The following is a 17,580-nucleotide window of genomic DNA, read 5'->3' as shown; positions in this document are numbered from 1 at the left end:
TAGTGAGCTGGAAACGTCAATAAAGTTAAATATTTAAATTCAAACTAGACTCGTAGAATCAAAAACACAATGTGAAACTCATCTAGTATTTTCTTTGGAGTCACCGTAAATGGTCTATCAATTAGTATTTGGTTTAATAATGGCGCAATTATATTGTCAAATGCTATTAATGCGAATAATCCTAGTCATGTGCGAAAAAAACAAAAGTTAACATAATCAAAAGAGGAACTTACTTGTTGAAGAGGAAGCGATATTAGGAGTGAGTTGTACTGAATGACAGTTTTGTGAGCGGACGTCAGATTATGGCCTTTAATCCACAGTTTGGAGCCGCTGGTGAACGCACATTACCATTGCAATCAAAATAAACACATGTAATCATATTTTACAACAATATTCCACTGTTTTGTGACGCACCGCCTGCGATAAGAGATGCTCAAAATCATACCTTTTAAAACTGCAGTGAGGATTTATGGAGGTGATGACCGGATTGACTCTGTAATCGAACTGTTCGGAGCCGTTCACTTTGAAATTATCGATGAGAACTTTCACGGGGACTTTCCCTTCGGCCGACGCAGCCGCTGTCCGGCACACGATCAAAGACGACGACTCGGCTTCATCCTTCACGCTGGGAAAGTGATCAAGTTCAGATGACGGAACTCAAATCCGATCGATGACCTGAATTTGTATCGTTTACCTGTCACACGGCTTATCTCCAATACGAATTTGCTGTTTGCTCCCACATTTCAGATACTTGCCTCTCAGTGTCACCAATGTCCCTCCAAACATGGGCCCATAATCTGGCGTGACTTCTGCTAAAGTCGGCACCTGTTTTGAGAAAGCTGGCGTTGAAAAAAGTATGTCAAACTTACCTAAAAATGATCCTTGTTTTTGTTCTTACCACAAAGGAGAAGCCCGGCATTTGAGTTTGGCCTTGGACTGAGAAGCGTCCCGGCCCCGACGACTCACGCACTTGCAGAGTGATGTTTACGTTATTCTTAGGGCTGTGTTTGTGGATCCTGCATACCAGTCTGTTTTAAAGGACGGGAAGAGTCAATGCGAGGTAGTGACGGTTGTGAAGGCGTGGGGTGTTAAAAATAATCAAGAAATAAACCAAATGAAACAAGCGAATGACATTTAAGATTATCCAGGAGTTTGAAATCAAAACAAATGTGTGTGATTCCCCCATTTGTCCAGGAGTTTTCCATTGCAGGGAAAAGATTCAGTTGTAGTCATTGGGACACAAAAAACAGTGTCCCGATGACTACAACGTGATCTTTTTTCTACTATCAAAACAAAGGATGTGGTTTGAAGAGTTGAATTTGGTAACTGACAGACAATATTCACAAGTCTCATTGGGGGACAGAATAATTTAAAGAATTTGTTCAGATAAAAAGGGAAAAGTTTCAAATTGACTTTTTTTTTTGTTTTAAATACCAGAGGACATTTTATCTTCCCCGGGCAATGACTCAGTGTTTTTACTAAAGGTCAAACATAAGCACTCCATATTTTACATTGACAACTGATCTATAACAAAGGATGACGCTTTTAAAGGCAATTTATAAAAACCCTAATTCTTACTCTGAACCTTGAGACAGTTGTTATTTTTTGTGCGGTGCGACTCACTTTGTGCTACTGCTCTGTAAAGGCAGTGGAGTGCAGAGGCTGTCCGTCCCCACGGTGACCACGTGGGTTTGGTCAGTGATGCTCAGAGGAGGCTGGGTCAGAAAGTCCCATCCACACAGCGTCAGTTCAGTCTCGCCGCCAGCAGGGGCCACTTTTGGGTAAAACTGCAAGTAAACAAGAACTGAGCTGAGGATTGTATTTATTCATGCATTTCCTCTCTAATTGTCAACATCTCGGTTAGATTGTGAATATCTCTAGTGATGACACTGGCGCTGTTCCCTGCTGTATTACAAGCTTGATTTCTCTGCACAAAGCAATTCAAATAAGGCTGCAAACAATTATTAGCACTGTTGGTTTGTGTTGAGGCAAGAGTAGAATTGACACGATGAAAGATGTTTTCAGACGTTGAAGAGCGATATATTGTGACAGAAAATATCACGATAAACAATCATATTATTGAAACTCTGGAATGCCACTGACTCAATAACTCTAAAGCAGAAACTCTAAAAAGAAAAACAAGAGCTGCAATGAATAAAAAGCAGAGTGAAGTTACTTACTCAACTCGACATCGCAAATATGATCAGAAAACTTAAATAAATGACCAAGAAACATCCTCTACTAATGCAAAGAAAATGTAAACACAGTAAATATTGAACAACAAAAATAGTTACAGATTTCTGTCATTGAGCATAAGTCGATGAGAGCAAGATCAGGGGACTTCTAATGTGTGTAATATAATCAAAAGTAGGGCTGCAATGATTAATACAAAATAACTGTAACGGTGGCTGTATTTTGATAATCATTGGCATTATCTGGACTATACAGAGGCCTTTTATAACAAACACAGTGGCATTATTCAATCAAAATAAGGTAACACATTTCAACCTTTTAAAAAGTCAGTCAAATGTGTCACGCTCACAGACGACGAATAATAAGAGATGATCACCGGTTTGCCTCTGCACAGGTCATGGACTACTGCACAATTTGGCTATGTTTAGAATCCAAATACTCAACCCATAGTCACCTACAAAACAACAACAAAGGGCCTGCAAAACATGCTATTGAGATTTTTAAGGAGACTGACTAAATGTACAAGGTATGATACAATAACCACACATAAACTACACTAAACCCAACTTAAGAAAGGTTTTTATTTAATTGTATGTATTTATCTGTGTACGTCTACTTTTTGCAAGCCTAGAAAACCCCAAATATTTGCTCCAGCTGATGCGGTACCTCTGTGATGACGGGCGGGCAGGTGCCTCGGCTCCACTCTGAGCTGCACTCGTGTTGTCGGGAGCAGACGCCCAAACACCAGCCGCAGTTCATAAACACGGGAGCGGTCAGACACTTGGCACACGTGACAAAGTGAGCGCAGCCGGGGCCGGTCCAGGGCAGCTTGAACAACTGTAAAACAAACACAAAGCTGCTTTTAGGAATAGTAAAATAATAAGAGTGAATGCATGTGATAGAAAGACTCGGTGGGGAATTCGTAAATTATAGTTTATGCTTAATAATAGGTTCAAAACAGAGCTGGAGACAGGTTTACGATTTATCTATGTGATAATAACATGTCACAGTCTTCTCTGTCAGTAATTATGAATGAACAAAAGTTAAATTGTTTGGTCACAAGGGCTTCAGAAAGTTGTGCCATAATCAATAAATATGTGATTGTTGTCAGTTGGAAGCACTTACAGTAGGATTAATGTGTGCAGCTAATCCAGAACAAATAATAATAAAGTGCAACGTTTATGGATCATTAGACATTTAAGGATATTAGTTATGTATTTCAGACTAAATGACGAACTCTCATAGTTTATCCTCATGCACATTCGATCAAATATATTGGCTTTGGTTTAGTTGTGATGATTTTAAAACTTATGAGGTGTTCTAACTCAAATACGGATGATTATTTGGTTAATCTATAATCACGAGTATTTAGGTCATGATGTAATTGTAAGAATTTTAAAAAAGGAATCACAGAAAATTAACCATTTCAATGTTCATGGTGTCAATAAGAGTGAATAAACGCTGTTGTTGTTGATGTTGATGTTTCGAAATAATTGTAACTATGAAATTTGATATTTTTGCATTCCTGGTTTCAAAGTGCTCAATGTGGTTTTAAATGGAAGCGACTGTAACAGCTTTTCCCTTTGAATAATAACGATAAAAGCAGTGTAGAAAATGACCTTGTTTCCGACCACAAACAGAAGCGAGTCCTCTGACACCGCTGCGGTTCTTGAGACTTGAGTCGTGCCCAGAGAATAGTTTGCATAAACTGTGGGACTGGTCAATGTCAGAATGATCTGAAACACAAACAGGACTGGTCCATATCACACAAACAAAATGATCACAATGGAGTTAATTAATTTACTTTTTTTAATTTTTTTTTTTAAATCAAGCAAAAAATGCAGTTTATATTGAATTTACTAAACATAAAGAGAACAGACTTTTGATTATTGCCATTTAACACAAAAAGATAGTCACATTTGTTCCTCCAAACCCTCTTTCTGACAGACGATTGGCTCAAGCAGATCATTGATAAATAGAAACGATGTGAGAATGTGTGCTTTAATCCTATGCTATTTATTCTTGTCTATTTTTAATACATTTTCAGAGTCATGGTCAAATCAAGTCTGTTATGGTCTGTATCCTTTTGAGGAACACAACTTGGAGATGAACTTCCTTCACAAAAACAGCCTCCTAATGGATATTTACTGCATATTTCCGCAGAGCTACGGGTCTGAGTATGCAGAACGGAGGGTTGTCGCAAAATAAATACACCCAGGTCAATGTTTAAACTAGTATCAAAAGTAGATACTGATTAAAACAAGTAATACTGAATAAAATAAGAGGATCAATGATGATATAGGACCACGTGGTAATTTTCTATTGAGCTTTTCTCTTATTGGTGGCATGAGAATCTGTGCAATGTCGACCCTTTTCCTCAGAATTGAGTTTGAAATGTTTGTATCGTAACAACACTGACAGAATTACCAGGTTATTAAATGGATTATTCTCCATGGACATATTCCAAGACAACGATGCCAAAATGTATCAGGCCCAATTGCCAAAGATTTGTTCAGAATGTGGCTTAATCTAGTTGATGACTTTTTTGGACAGAGGATGTAAATACAATATTTAACCCACTGGATGTTTGAGATTTGCTTTCAATTCCTGAACAAAAGAATGATGCAATTCGAGCGCATTCAAAATAATGTCTCCCACATAATCTATAGTAGTAAAGAGGCATGATACTTGATACTAATTTAGTATTTTCTGTAATGTTACTGTGTGGTCTTGAATTAGTTCTGATCCTAAACAGTCTAAAATTATTCAAGAAAGGTCCAATTCTGTCCTATTTATGTGGAAAGAATTGGACCTAGTATTTATTTTCATTTATTTTTTATCAATTAGTATCTGGGTTAGGCCTGTCACGATAATTAATTACTACATCGAAGCTGGAAATATATTGTGTGTTGTTGTTTTTTTGCACAAACTGGAACTTTTTGGGTAATTTCAGCCGTCAATGGTTGAATAAATTACACTAACTAACAATTTAAGCGTTTCATTCTGCAATTACTTCTCATAATGTTTGCAATATGGTTGATTTGGTTTACTTTGTGTCAGTATTATCATTTATCATGATGCAGTTTTTGGAACAATAAATCTTGCAACAGAATAACAGAATGTTCTATCGTCACAAGCTTAATCTTTTTGATAGCCCTAAGCAGAGATCCTGTAAAAAAGTATCTTACCTGCATAATTCTTCCGTCAGAAGTCCCAAAGTGCCCCAGAGTGAGTTTTTCATGCGTGGTGATCAGAACCGCCGTGAACCGGACGTCCCTCATCTCGCTGTTAAACACATCCAGTCTGTAAAAGGGCTGGGACACCATGGTGGGCATCGTAGAGCAGCTGTTGTTCGAGTTCTGAGAGAAAACCGAAGCTTAAATTAGACGTTTCAAGGTAGTGTTGGAGCAGTCGCATGTGCCGGCAAGATGTTCCCACTTTTAACGCAGCCTCGAGGGTTGTAATTCATTTACAGCGGAAAGACGGCGGCTTCTAGTCGTGTGCACATGCTGCGAACAGGGCAATAAAACTACAGTCGCTGTGGCCTGTTTACAGTGAGTCTCATCTTCACAGAGCAACGCTGCTAAAACTAGGCTCTCTCCACACAATAAATCTTGTGCGGTGGGTGTTTGTTTTGGCGTGTTTACCGTTCATTCAATAGACTATGCGTGCTCTGTAATTGTTTGTCATTTTTATCCTTGATGTTACATTTATGAGAATTGCAATGACATTATTATTATAACAACAACTGCGATAATAGATTGTATGCTAGTAGTTCAGTTCCATGTGAACCTCACCTCAACAGGATCTCGTTTATGAAACTTAACATGGAATTTGCATTAAAAATGTACGTACGGACCAAACACAATCATCCACAAATGTCTTCAAACTTGTCAGCTTCTTGTCTCTCTTAACTAAGATCACCTTCTGCCTAATTTCTGAAATCCTCGAGTTTTTGGGGCCCTTTTTGGCTCATTTCCATTTGACGTTTCCTTTTTAGACATCTCAAACTTAACGTAGAAACTCAGGTACGCAACATTTTTATACGTACACATGCTTTATACATGAGACCTCACTGCAACGATGCATGTTTTTCAAGGTATGTTCTCAGCAACACAAATACAGAAACAATACAAATATAATTGAATAAATCCAAGTAGGGGTGAAAAATACGGAAGTATATTTTTTTCAAATTGTCAATCCAACAGAAAAGTGTTAAAACATGTTAGATTAAATATCTAGTTAATTGTACTTTCTTTAATAAACCCTGTGGTCTTCTATTAGTCCTGATAAAGCTCAAGATCATTCTGACATTTTTCAAGAAACGTCACATTTTGTCCAGGTAATGTGATTTTTTTTTCAGTTTTCATACTTGTTCAAATGAGTATCTAGTTTCAATACTAGTTTTAGTATCCGATTTTCTAAACTCTTGCAACATGACTTTTCATGATTTTCAATTCAGATATTTTGTGTACTTTTTACTAGAAATAATACACTAAATATTAAAATTGTGCTCATCTTCAAAAGAACATTCATCTCATCTAAATGTTGATATATTGCCCACCCCAAAATGTAAGATATCTTTAATATATTTAATGCCATATAATTCCAGGCAAAGACAAGTTACATATCCCACCTTCGAAACAAACTGGTTTTGGTTGCAAATAATTACCTGTATAGACTAGATATGTGGGAAATGATATGACTCATTGCACTTAAAAAAAAGTTGACATAATGTAAAAACAGGACGTGGTAAAGTGAAGAGAAACGCTCCAGCGCCCAGTAACGAAGAGTCCCGTCTGAACATGTCCACTTTACTTTGATCCATTCACTCAAATAGTTAAATCAACACATAATTCACATTGTTACAGAGTCAGTCCTCATAAATGTACATGCAATACTAGCTTGGATAGTGCTTTCAAACGGTTTCACTGCTTTAAAAAGGAAGCAGAATATTCTCAATTACACGAGTTATTTACAACTGGTGCATTATTCATCGCTTCCTTATGGAAGTGCAGCTGACAGTTCGCGCTGACAGTCCCATGACCAACTTAATCACACACAACACACAGCAACAGGATTACAATTCAGAGCTGAACCAAGACTAAAACTAATAAAATCTGGGGCTAAACGTGAACTAGACAAGACAGCGACAGGAGCAGGACAGATACAGAACAGAGGGGTGTAGTACTCAGTTACAATGACAATAGAAGTACATTTATGAGACGTTTTCACACACTTTACTTAGGGCTGGTAAAAAAAGGGTGTTAAAAAAAATCTTACAATGTGCTTTTTTGGTGATACCATGATTTCTATTTCTTTTTTTTTTAAAGCAGCTGTCTGTTTTTCCCACCCACTCCTCCTATTGGTCAGTCTCTGTAAGGCTCTGAGCGAGTGACGGCTGGTTTTAACCAATTGAGTGACGTGTGAACTACCTGAAGAAGAAGAAGATGACTTTATTTACTTCTTAAAAGGAATAAACAAATACAAATTGTACATGAATTGTGATCAAATTGAAGAAATCGTAATCTCTTTTTACCTGTGCTCGAGCGATATTTTGCACACTTGCTTGAGTAGAATGTATATTTAACCTTGTTTTTGTTCCAATTCTTCCAATTCTTCCAATTACATGAACTTCAAATTTCCAAACACTTTTTACCTCCTACTTCCTTGAACAACTACTTCTACTCGAGTCCCACGTCTGGTACAGATGAATCAAAACTTCAAAACTCTCTTGTATATATATATATATATATATGCTTCCTACTCTCACCTACTTTTATTGCACAGCCCATATTAACACTGACCTGGTTTAAATTCCTTGCCTTTATCAGTAGGATTTACGACTGTTTGCTGGGACACATTCCTCTAGGTGTGCTTACCCGTGAGAGCTCAGCCACACCTCTTTATTATTTGATCTCTAAACCTCCTTATACAGCGTGTGGATGGTCAGTGCGCCCAATCCGGTTTCGGTTTATTAACCCTGTGGCTACGGATGGACCGAGCAAACTTTTACAGGGTACGAGTGAAAGATGTGCAGGTCTAAAGACGTGCCCCTCCCCGCCCTTTGATCACCTGGAGCATTTTTCCAGAAGTGTGCAGCATTAGCGCAGTTTACACAAGATACTATACTACCATACTATACTATACTTGTACGACAGTGGATGATGTTAAGAATTTCCATCAACAACAGGGGACTGAAAATAGCGGTTCAGTCGTCAAACCCTGTGTTTGTGACCAATGAAGGGATTTGTTATTGCAAAACATAGCGACCGGTCAATGGAGTGAACGGTGGGCGGCTTCCTTAAAAACGAGGGGCTGTCCAGTGTGTATTTTACTTCACAAAACTAGATTAATGTAATACCCGTAAAACTAGTACCAAAACTATGCAGATAATCATTTGAATAAGTATCAATACTTTGCAAAAGAACACAAATAAGAATAAAACCTGAGTAGTTTTAGGCTTCACACTTTGGTCCTGGTTTGAGCTCATTTTAGTCTGGATTTTGTCCTGTTCTAGTCCAGTTTAGTTCTGGGTTTAGTCTGACTTTTGATGTGGTGTTTGTACGTGTGAACGCACCCGTCGAATGGTCTATGACAGCACTATAAGAAACTGCTTTTATTTTGTGTTTTAAAAGGACATTCTATTGTTTTTTTTAATCATCATTGTAGAGTTGAAATCAGTATCAAGTATCAAACTGTAGGCTCAGTATAAAAAGAGAGTTTGGAGGTTTTATATAGTGTCAAGTCAAGATATTTGGTTAATCAATAATTGTGATTCCTCACTGCATCATTACAAACAACTGTACTACTAATAATCATGGCATTTTTAGAAGCAGAATTAAGTCAATTAAATGTCCTCAGAAAAAGTAAACCTAAATGTGAAGTACTCTCTTATTTGCGTGTCTTATGTCACATTAACTTTACTTTTATATTCAGAACATTTGATTTCATAAAGCTGGTCACATAGTAGAGGAATGGTGAACTATTTAGACAATATGAATGACAGAACATTTCCATTTCTATGTCATGATGTGATGGGAAATAAAATCACATTTGGACAAATTTGAAAGCGACTGGACAAAATTGGACTTTTATTTTGGACTTTGTGTACCTTAAATCTCTTTTTTTTTTTTTACCTAATTTGTTTCTCTCTGGTCTGGTCTTGCTTGTTTTGTTGTTGTATGTTTTTAAATTTTGATAAAGGCCTATATACGTACACTACTGCCAGTGCTCACATTATTTACACTTGCACTGGGACTACTTCTTTGTTTATTGCCCTGTCTATATATATATGAGTGGGTGATAGGGATGTCACAATATCAAATTGTAATGTCTGAAAAACATCACAATTTTCATCACAACGACTAAAAACTTTTGGTGACAGAGCATTCTCCCGAACAGCACCCCGACTCTGGACATTTAAATCTTGCCTGAAAACATACCTCTTCACCCAAGCCAATGACCTGCCCCACCCCTATCCTCCTCTACCCCACTGTCTACACTTCTACCCCCTGTTACATCCCCATCATTTTCTTTCTACGTCTTCTGTCTTGTTTATTTTATCTGTTCTTTTTCCGGACTGTGTACATTATTGTGTACTGTACGTGCTGTGCTGTCCCCCCTGTCTGTAAATACCCCCCCTTTTTGTATATGTCAAAGCGTCTTTGGGTCATTGAAAAGCGCTATATAAATAAAAGGTATAACAACAACGAACAATACCTCGTGCACTTGGATGCCAACTGCCATAAAAAACTACAACGACAACAGTTTGGATATTACGACAACATAGAGGAACGCCTCGGTCCGTATGATGGGGAAGAAGAAGAGGAAGCGTGACCTGGTCGGTGACGATATGAACAGCGGGGAGGACTCCCCTGGAGCCACTGATCCTGTGCAGCGTAGGGCGTCTTCTTGCTCGTCTATGGAGGGCTCTCTCAGTGAGGAGCAGGGCGGGGGGGTTGCAGATGTCGGGGATGTGAGTTCAGAGTGTAAGGTGTTCATAAAGCTCGCGCAGGATAATGCGTCCTTTAAGGGGTGGGATCCGATGGCGTTGACAAGGAGCCTGACTGTAGCTGTGGGAGTGGTCAAGCATGCGAGTGTCCTTAGGGATGGCTCGCTGCTGGTTGTGTGCAAGGACGTGGCTCAGCAAAGGAAGGCGATTGAAGCTAAGTGTCTGGGGGGGAAGGACATTCTTGTGTCTGATGCTGTAAGAGGCACGGTCAGGGGAGTTATAGTAGGCGTCCCTACGACGACATCTGTGGATGACATAAAGGAGAATTTGACTGGAGCTAAGGTGGTGGATGCTAGGCGGTTGAAGATGACCCGGGATGGGGTAAGGTGTGACAGCCTGTCGATAATGATTAGATTTGAAGGTGGGATCCTGCCTCGTGTGGTGTGCGTTGGGTACATGCGCTATGGCGTACGCCCATATGTTCTGCCGCCCCTGCGTTGCTTCAAGTGCCAGCGCTTTGGGCATATTGCAGCGGTCTGTAGAGGGAAGCAGAAGTGTGGTAAATGTGCAGGAGACCACGAGTATGGGAAGTGTGACGACGGAGCAAAACTCAAGTGCTGTAACTGTGGGGGAGAGCATAGCTCTGCCTACGGGGGATGCGTGTTCAGCAAGAGGGCTGCGGAGGTGCAAAAAGTTAGAGCCTCTCAAGGCATATCCTACGCGGATGCGGTCAAGAAGGTGTCTGGTAGTCAGGTGACGGTGGATGCAGTGGGGGCTGCCAGTGCTGCTGGTGTCCTAGGCGACAGGGGAGGGGGCAGCGTTGCCCGCAGCCAGGGGGAGGTCCCCACTGGGATGCCCGTGAGTGTGGCTTCCACGGGCAGAGGCCCTGTGGGTGCGGAGGATGTACTGGTTGTGAAGAGGAAAGATTTCTTCCTCTTTATAGTGGAAGTGATTAACTGTACTGGGCAAACCAAGAAGAGATCCGAAAAGACTAAGATCATCGCTAAGGCTGCAGGGAAGTACTTTGGAGCTGGGGGCCCCGAGTGGACGGAGATAGAGGATGCGCTGCGGGAGGGCGCCCTGCCCCATTCTGGCAGTGGGAGTGGGGGGGCTCCCGATACGCCGTCAGGTTCCGGGGGCTCATAATGGCGGTGGTTGTCTTGCAATGGAATGCGCGTAGTCTTCGTGCTAATGGCCAGGAATTTAAGCATTTTGTCTCTACCTTGTTGAACAAGCCTCACGTTATGTGCGTGCAGGAGACTTGGTTACGACCTAGGTGGGGTTTTGGGATACAAGGGTATGTGTGTGTTAGGAATGATAGGGAGCAGGGTAGAGGCGGAGGTGTGGCTGTGTTTGTCCGAGATGACCTAAATTACGTTGTTGTCAGTGTGAGTAAAGCGCCGGAGGCCCTGGCGGTGAGGGTCTGGCTGGATGGTGAAGCTGTTACTGTGGTTAACCTTTATAATCCGTGTGGTGAGTTAACGCTAGAGTCCTTACATAGTATCGGTAAGGATGTTCGGGGAAAGGCCGTGTGGTGTGGGGATTTTAATGCGCATAGCGCTTTGTGGGGCGGTAGTGGTACCGATAGGTATGGGCAGGTGGTAGAGGGTTTTATCAATCAAAGGGAGTTGGTTTGTCTGAATGATGGGGGTGGGACCCGCTATGATATGGGGACCGGTGCGGAAAGTGCAATAGATCTTACACTTGTGTCCAAGGAGTTAGCTGGTGTTTGTAGTTGGGAGGTTCTTGGTAATCTTTCTTTTGGTAGCGATCACTATCTAGTCCGCACCGTGATTGGCTTTGGGAGCTGTGTGGTCAGGGGGACGAGGATCCAGAGGTGGCAGTTGGCAAGGGCGAACTGGGGGGCTTTCCTGAGGAAAGCTGATGATGGTTCTAGGGTTCTGCAGGAAGGAGGATTGACTCAGGTGGATGATCTCAATAGTGCAATTGTCTCGCTCATCACGCAGTCAGCGGTAGGCACGATTCCTAAGAGTGGTGGTAGTGGACATAGGAAGCGGGTGCCGTGGTGGACTGAAGCATGTGGTCATGCTGTTAGGGCGAGAAATGCGGCGTTTCGCCGGCTAAGGGTTGCCCACACTGAGGGTGCCCTCATTGACTACAAGAGGGCCCGCGCTGTTGTGCGGAAAACTGTGAGAACGGCCAAGAGTGCCTATTGGAGGCGGTATTGTTCCAAAATTGGGAGAGAAACGCGTCTCGGGGATGTTTGGGGGATGATTAAGCGGATGCATGGGGTTGAGCGCCGTCGTGGGACCCCGGTCCTAATACTGAATGGTGTTGAAGCAGTCAGCGACGTTGACAAAGCTGAACTGTTGGCCAGCACCTTTGTGTCGGTGCACAGCTCTGACAATCTCTCACCTGCGGAAAGGCACTACAGGGAGAGTACTTTGGCCCAGAATTCTGAGCTGATTGGGCACCAGCCTTCGACTCAAGATGACCTTGACCTTCCGTTTAGTTTGTTTGAGCTACGGAGAGCACTTTCTAAGGCGAAACAGACAGCCCCGGGTAAAGATGAGGTGTGCTATGACATGCTCTCTCATTTGACTGATGACACGCTTGGGCTAGTCCTGGGTCTTTTCAACCGTGTTTGGGATTCAGGTTGTGTTCCATCTGCGTGGAAACAGTCTACGGTGGTGCCGGTTCTGAAGCCGGGTAGGCCAGCGTCTGACCCTTCAAGTTATAGGCCGATTGCCTTGACGTCGCAGCTCGGGAAAACGATGGAGCGCATGGTTACCGAGCGGTTGGATTACTTCTTGGAGAGTCAGGGTTTGCTTCCCGCGCACCAGAGTGGTTTCCGTAGGGGCAGGAACACCATGGATTCCGTGTTGTGTTTGGAATCTGATATCCAGCTGGCCAGGGCTCAGAAAGAAAAGGTTATTGCGGTGCTCTTTGATGTGGAGAAGGCGTACGATATGGTTTGGAAGGATGGGCTCCTCATTAAGCTGCGGAAGTGTGGTGTGAAGGGTAAACTGTTTAACTGGGTCCGGAGCTTTCTGTCTGGCCGGCGTATCCAAACCAGAGTGGGCGCTGCTTACTCTGGGGTCTATGGGGTGGAGAATGGGATCCCGCAGGGGAGTGTGTGTAGCCCTATCTTGTTCAATGTTATGATTAAGGACATCTTTGACGACGTGGATGGGTCTGTTGGGAGGAGCCTTTATGCTGACGATGGCGCTCTATGGGTGAGAGGGAGGAATCTCCGGTTTTACGAGGCGAAACTGCAAAGGGCAATACAGCAGGTGGAGCAGTGGACCCTGAAGTGGGGGTTTAAACTGTCCGTACGGAAGTCTCAAGTGATCTGTTTCTTCAATGGACATAGGGACGTCTCCCTTCGACTGCATGGGCAGGTGCTCGAACAGGTCAGGGAGGTGAGGTTCTTGGGGGTCACCTTTGACGAGAGGCTTAGTTGGCGTCGGCACATTGATGAGGTCAGTGGTAAATGCAAAAGGGTGAATAACTTGCTTCGTTGTCTATCCGGCCAGGACTGGGGGGCCAGCAGAAGGTCGCTCCTGGGTATTTATCGGGCCGTCATGAGGGCGGCTATTGATTATGGCTGTATAGCCTACATGTCTGCGGCTGAGACTAACTTAAAGAAGCTTGATGTGGAGCAAGCCCAGGCCTTGCGCATCTGCTGTAGGGCTTTTAGGACCTCCCCTGTCTCGGCGCTGCAGGTTGAGTTGGGGGAATTGCCGTTACGGCTCCGGAGGCTAGAACTTCTGTTGGCTTACTGGGTGAATGTGCAAGGTCATACGAGCTCTCACCCGGTGAGGGACTTTCTCAGGGTTGATGGGGGGCAGAGTGAGGCTGGCGGTATGATTTTCAGCCAGGTAGGAAATGCGAAGGCGCGGCTTGCGGGGGTTGGTGATCTGCGTGTGAGCCCGTCGGTGGCTTTGTCTGCTATAGCTCCGTGGAAGTTTGTCCCGGCTCCTGTTGATGTTAGCTTGCATGGCAAGCTTAGAGGAGTCGCTGGGAGGGCACCGCAGTTTGCCGTTCAAGCGCTCATCGATAAGCACTCAGGTGATGTGTTTATTTATACCGACGGGTCTAGGGATCCTGAGAGTGGGCGTACTGGCGCCGCTTATTTTGTGCCTGACCTGGGGCTAGCGGTCAAGAAGAGGTTGGCAGATCGCCTTTCTGTTTTCACGTCGGAACTTATAGCGATACGGTTGGCGTTGGAATGGGCGGAATCTGCTTTGCAGTGTTGCGGCATTGTGGTGGCCTCTGACAGCCTTTCTGCATTGCAAAGCATTAAATCTGGGAAATCGGATTGCAGACAGGATGTGTTGAATGGCATCTTCTGTCTGATGCTCTCCCTGTCCAGGAAGGATGTGAGGGTTTCCTTCATTTGGGTCCCTGCGCATGTGGGGGTGGATGGTAACGAAATGGCTGATGCACTGGCTAAACGTTCCCTTCGGCGGCCATCAATTGATGTGGCGGTTGAGTTAAGCAAATCTGAAATCAAGCCTGTTATCAAGAGTCATGTGGTCGGCCTTTGGCAGGAATTTTGGAGCCACTGTGTTACTGGACGGCATCTCTATCACATACAGGGTAGTGTGGGTCCTTGCGGGTCTATGGGCAGGAACGCGTGGGAGGAAAGGGCCTTCGCCCGCATGAGGATTGGCCATACTGGACTCAATTGGTCACTAAGTAGGATAGGCAAACATCCGACCGGTCTGTGTGGTCACTGTCGGGTGCCAGAGACTGTCGAGCATGTGCTGATTTGCTGTGAGGCTTATGATAGGGAAAGGGCCGGGTTGGCCTTGTGGTTTCGGAATAATGGGCGGGAGTTCAATCTGCGGAACGTTCTGGCGATCCAGTCACAGGGTTTGTGTCAGGCTGTGGTTGCTTACTTATGTAGCACAGGGCTGGGTAAACGTTTATAGAGGTGGGGGGTGTTGGAGACTGAGCCGAGGATGAGGAGCAAGAGGATGTTCTAACGCGCTTGGACTTCATGGGCCTAGAAACGCCAAAGTGATGGAAGAAGGACTTCTAAGGGATAAAACGACAAAGACGTCCCATGACCTCATGGGCTTTGTAAAACAACAAAGACGTCCCATGATCTCATGGGCTTTGTGCTTCCGGGGCGCCGAACGTCAAGGAGGGCGAGGAGGGTGGGGAGGAGTCTCCCTGGAGTGGAGCCGAGTTCATTCTTTCCGCTTTGATCCCATGGGCTTTGAAAACAATGACACATAAACACAGTGGTACAAGTATATATGTCATATGAATGGGTTCCAAGTGTGGAGCTCATGGGCTTTGTACTTCCCAAAGCACCGACCGTCAAAGAGGGCGAGGAAGGTGAAGAAGAGTCTCCCTGGAATAAAGCCGGTTGGTCTCTGACACAACAACTATTCTAGTCACAAAAACACATCATGACCTCATGGGCTTTGTAACGCCAAAGCAATGGGAGGAGTACTTTTACGGACTACGACAGAGTCTGAGGACTACGAAACGTCTGGGGAATGAAGTCTGGCGGTGATGCAGCACTCGGATGCCAACCGCCATAGGGCAACAACAACAACAACAACAACACAACAACTATTCTAGTCACAAAAACACATCATGACCTCATGGGCTTTGTAACGCCAAAGCGATGGGAGGAGTACTTTTACGGACTACGACAGAGTCTGAGGACTACGAAACGTCTGAGGAATAAAGTCTGGCGGTAATGCAACACTCGGATGCCAACCGCCATAAAACAACAACAACAACAACAACAACATTATTATTATTATTATTATTATTAATTTAACGATTATTCACAATTATTCATGATTATTGCGACTGTGACCAAACAACAGTGACATTTTCCATTTTCATTAATTCCCACGGTCTGACATGTTCCTCAAGTCTGTGACCGGCTTTATGAAATTAAACTTTCTGAATGACAAAATAAAGTTAAATGCATCAAATACAGCCAGATCAAATAATGTTTTTTTTACATTTAGGTCATAGATTGAACTAAAAATACTTTATTTTGCTTCTAAAATGGTCAAGTTTATTATTTTTTTACGATTATATTGTGATCTTGACATCCCTAGTGTGTGCGTGAAACGTCTCTAGCCTGTGTGGAAAAATAGAAATAACTAAAGCCGCGGTAGGGGCGATGATGACTCTCGCCTTCCCGCCCGTCCATGTTTTCTGCTGCGTTTTGCGGCATACCAAACGAAGCTCAGTAATTCACCGTTGGTGATTGCGTAGTTTGCGATTCAAATATTAATTTGTTCTGACAAATTGCAAGATTGTGCTGAACGCAGACCTGAGCAGGGAGAAAGAGAGAGAGCCTCAGTGACCCGTGACTTTTCATTGATGTTCAGGGGGTCAAAAATACCCGAGTTGTGGCAGAAAGAATAAAGTCTAAAGAATAAAGTTTAAAGAATAAAGCCTAAAGAATAAAGTCTAAAGAATAAAGCCTAAAGAATAAAGTCTAAAGAATACGGTCTTTAAAGAATAAAGTTTGAAGAATTAAACCAAAATAATAAAGCCTAAAGAATAAAGTCTAAAGAATAAAGCCTAAAGAATAAAGTCTAAAGAATAAAGTATAAAGAATAAAGCCTAAAGAATAAAGCCTAAAGAATAAAGTCTAAAGAATAAAGTATAAAGAATAAAGCCTAAAGAATAAAGTCTAAAGAATACGGTCTAAAGAATAAAGTTTGAAGAATTAAACCAAAATAATAAAGCCTAAAGAATAAAGTCTAAAGAATAAAGTCTAAAGAATAAAGTCTAAAGAATAAAGTATAAAGAATAAAGCCTAAAGAATAAAGCCTAGAGAATTAAGCCTAAAGAATAAAGCCTAAAATGGCGTCTCAAGTAGAATATAACCCATGAGTTTCAAACAAATCAGGCTAAATGGGAGTCGGAGTGATGGGGGTCTGCTTTTGGGGAGTCAGAGTGATCAGAGTGACGAGATGGGGGTGGGGGTGGTCTCCTGTCCTCGCCCAGTCTCGTAGACGCACGGCTACCAAGCAGCGACATCAGTGGACATATTAAAGCCTATAGAATGAAGCCTAAAGAATAAAGCTGTACGGTGGAAACACCGAACGTCAAAGAAGGAGAGGAAGATGAAGAAGAGTCTCCCTGGAATAAAGCCGGTTGGTCTCTGAAACAACAACAACTATTCTAGTCACAAAGACATATCATGACCTCATGGGCTTTGTAACACCAAAGCAATGGAAGGAGTACTTTTACGGACTACGACAGAGTCTGAGGACTACGAAAAGTCTGAGGACTAAAGTCTGGCGGTAATGCAACAATTGGATGCCAACCGCCATAAAACAACAACAACAACAACAACAACAAATCAGACAATGTTGAGTTATTCACACAATGGGTAGGGGGCGCTATAGAGTAGGGCCGAGCCGATCGCGTCTATGTGCTCATGTGTGACTTTCATCAATGCTCAGGGGGTCAAAAATGCCCGA

The 17,580-nt window shown here is 42.8% G+C and overlaps 1 protein-coding gene across 4 annotated transcripts in view; it reads right to left on the bottom strand.

Annotated features, from left to right (window-relative positions):
• Positions 1-17,580, bottom strand: part of LOC140365881 (macrophage-stimulating protein receptor-like) — a 31,485-nt gene that overhangs the window by 11,440 nt on the left and 2,465 nt on the right. For all 4 annotated transcript variants that reach the window (XM_072452465.1, XM_072452466.1, XM_072452469.1 and 1 more), the window contains exons 3-10: positions 5,382-5,552; positions 3,813-3,929; positions 2,860-3,030; positions 1,624-1,787; positions 899-1,028; positions 695-825; positions 446-625; positions 234-330 (exon numbers count right to left, since the gene is read on the bottom strand). In XM_072452465.1, coding sequence (XP_072308566.1) covers positions 234-330; positions 446-625; positions 695-825; positions 899-1,028; positions 1,624-1,787; positions 2,860-3,030; positions 3,813-3,929; positions 5,382-5,552 — 1,161 coding nt within the window. The remainder of the gene's footprint in view (positions 1-233; positions 331-445; positions 626-694; positions 826-898; positions 1,029-1,623; positions 1,788-2,859; positions 3,031-3,812; positions 3,930-5,381; positions 5,553-17,580) is intronic.

This window comes from Eucyclogobius newberryi, unplaced genomic scaffold (assembly GCF_026437365.1).
Source record: "Eucyclogobius newberryi isolate DKJ021-1_F unplaced genomic scaffold, fEucNew1.0.hap1 SCAF_19, whole genome shotgun sequence".
Classification (NCBI taxonomy): Eukaryota; Metazoa; Chordata; class Actinopteri; order Gobiiformes; family Gobiidae; genus Eucyclogobius; species Eucyclogobius newberryi.
This window is presented reverse-complemented; position numbering and strand designations above follow the sequence as displayed.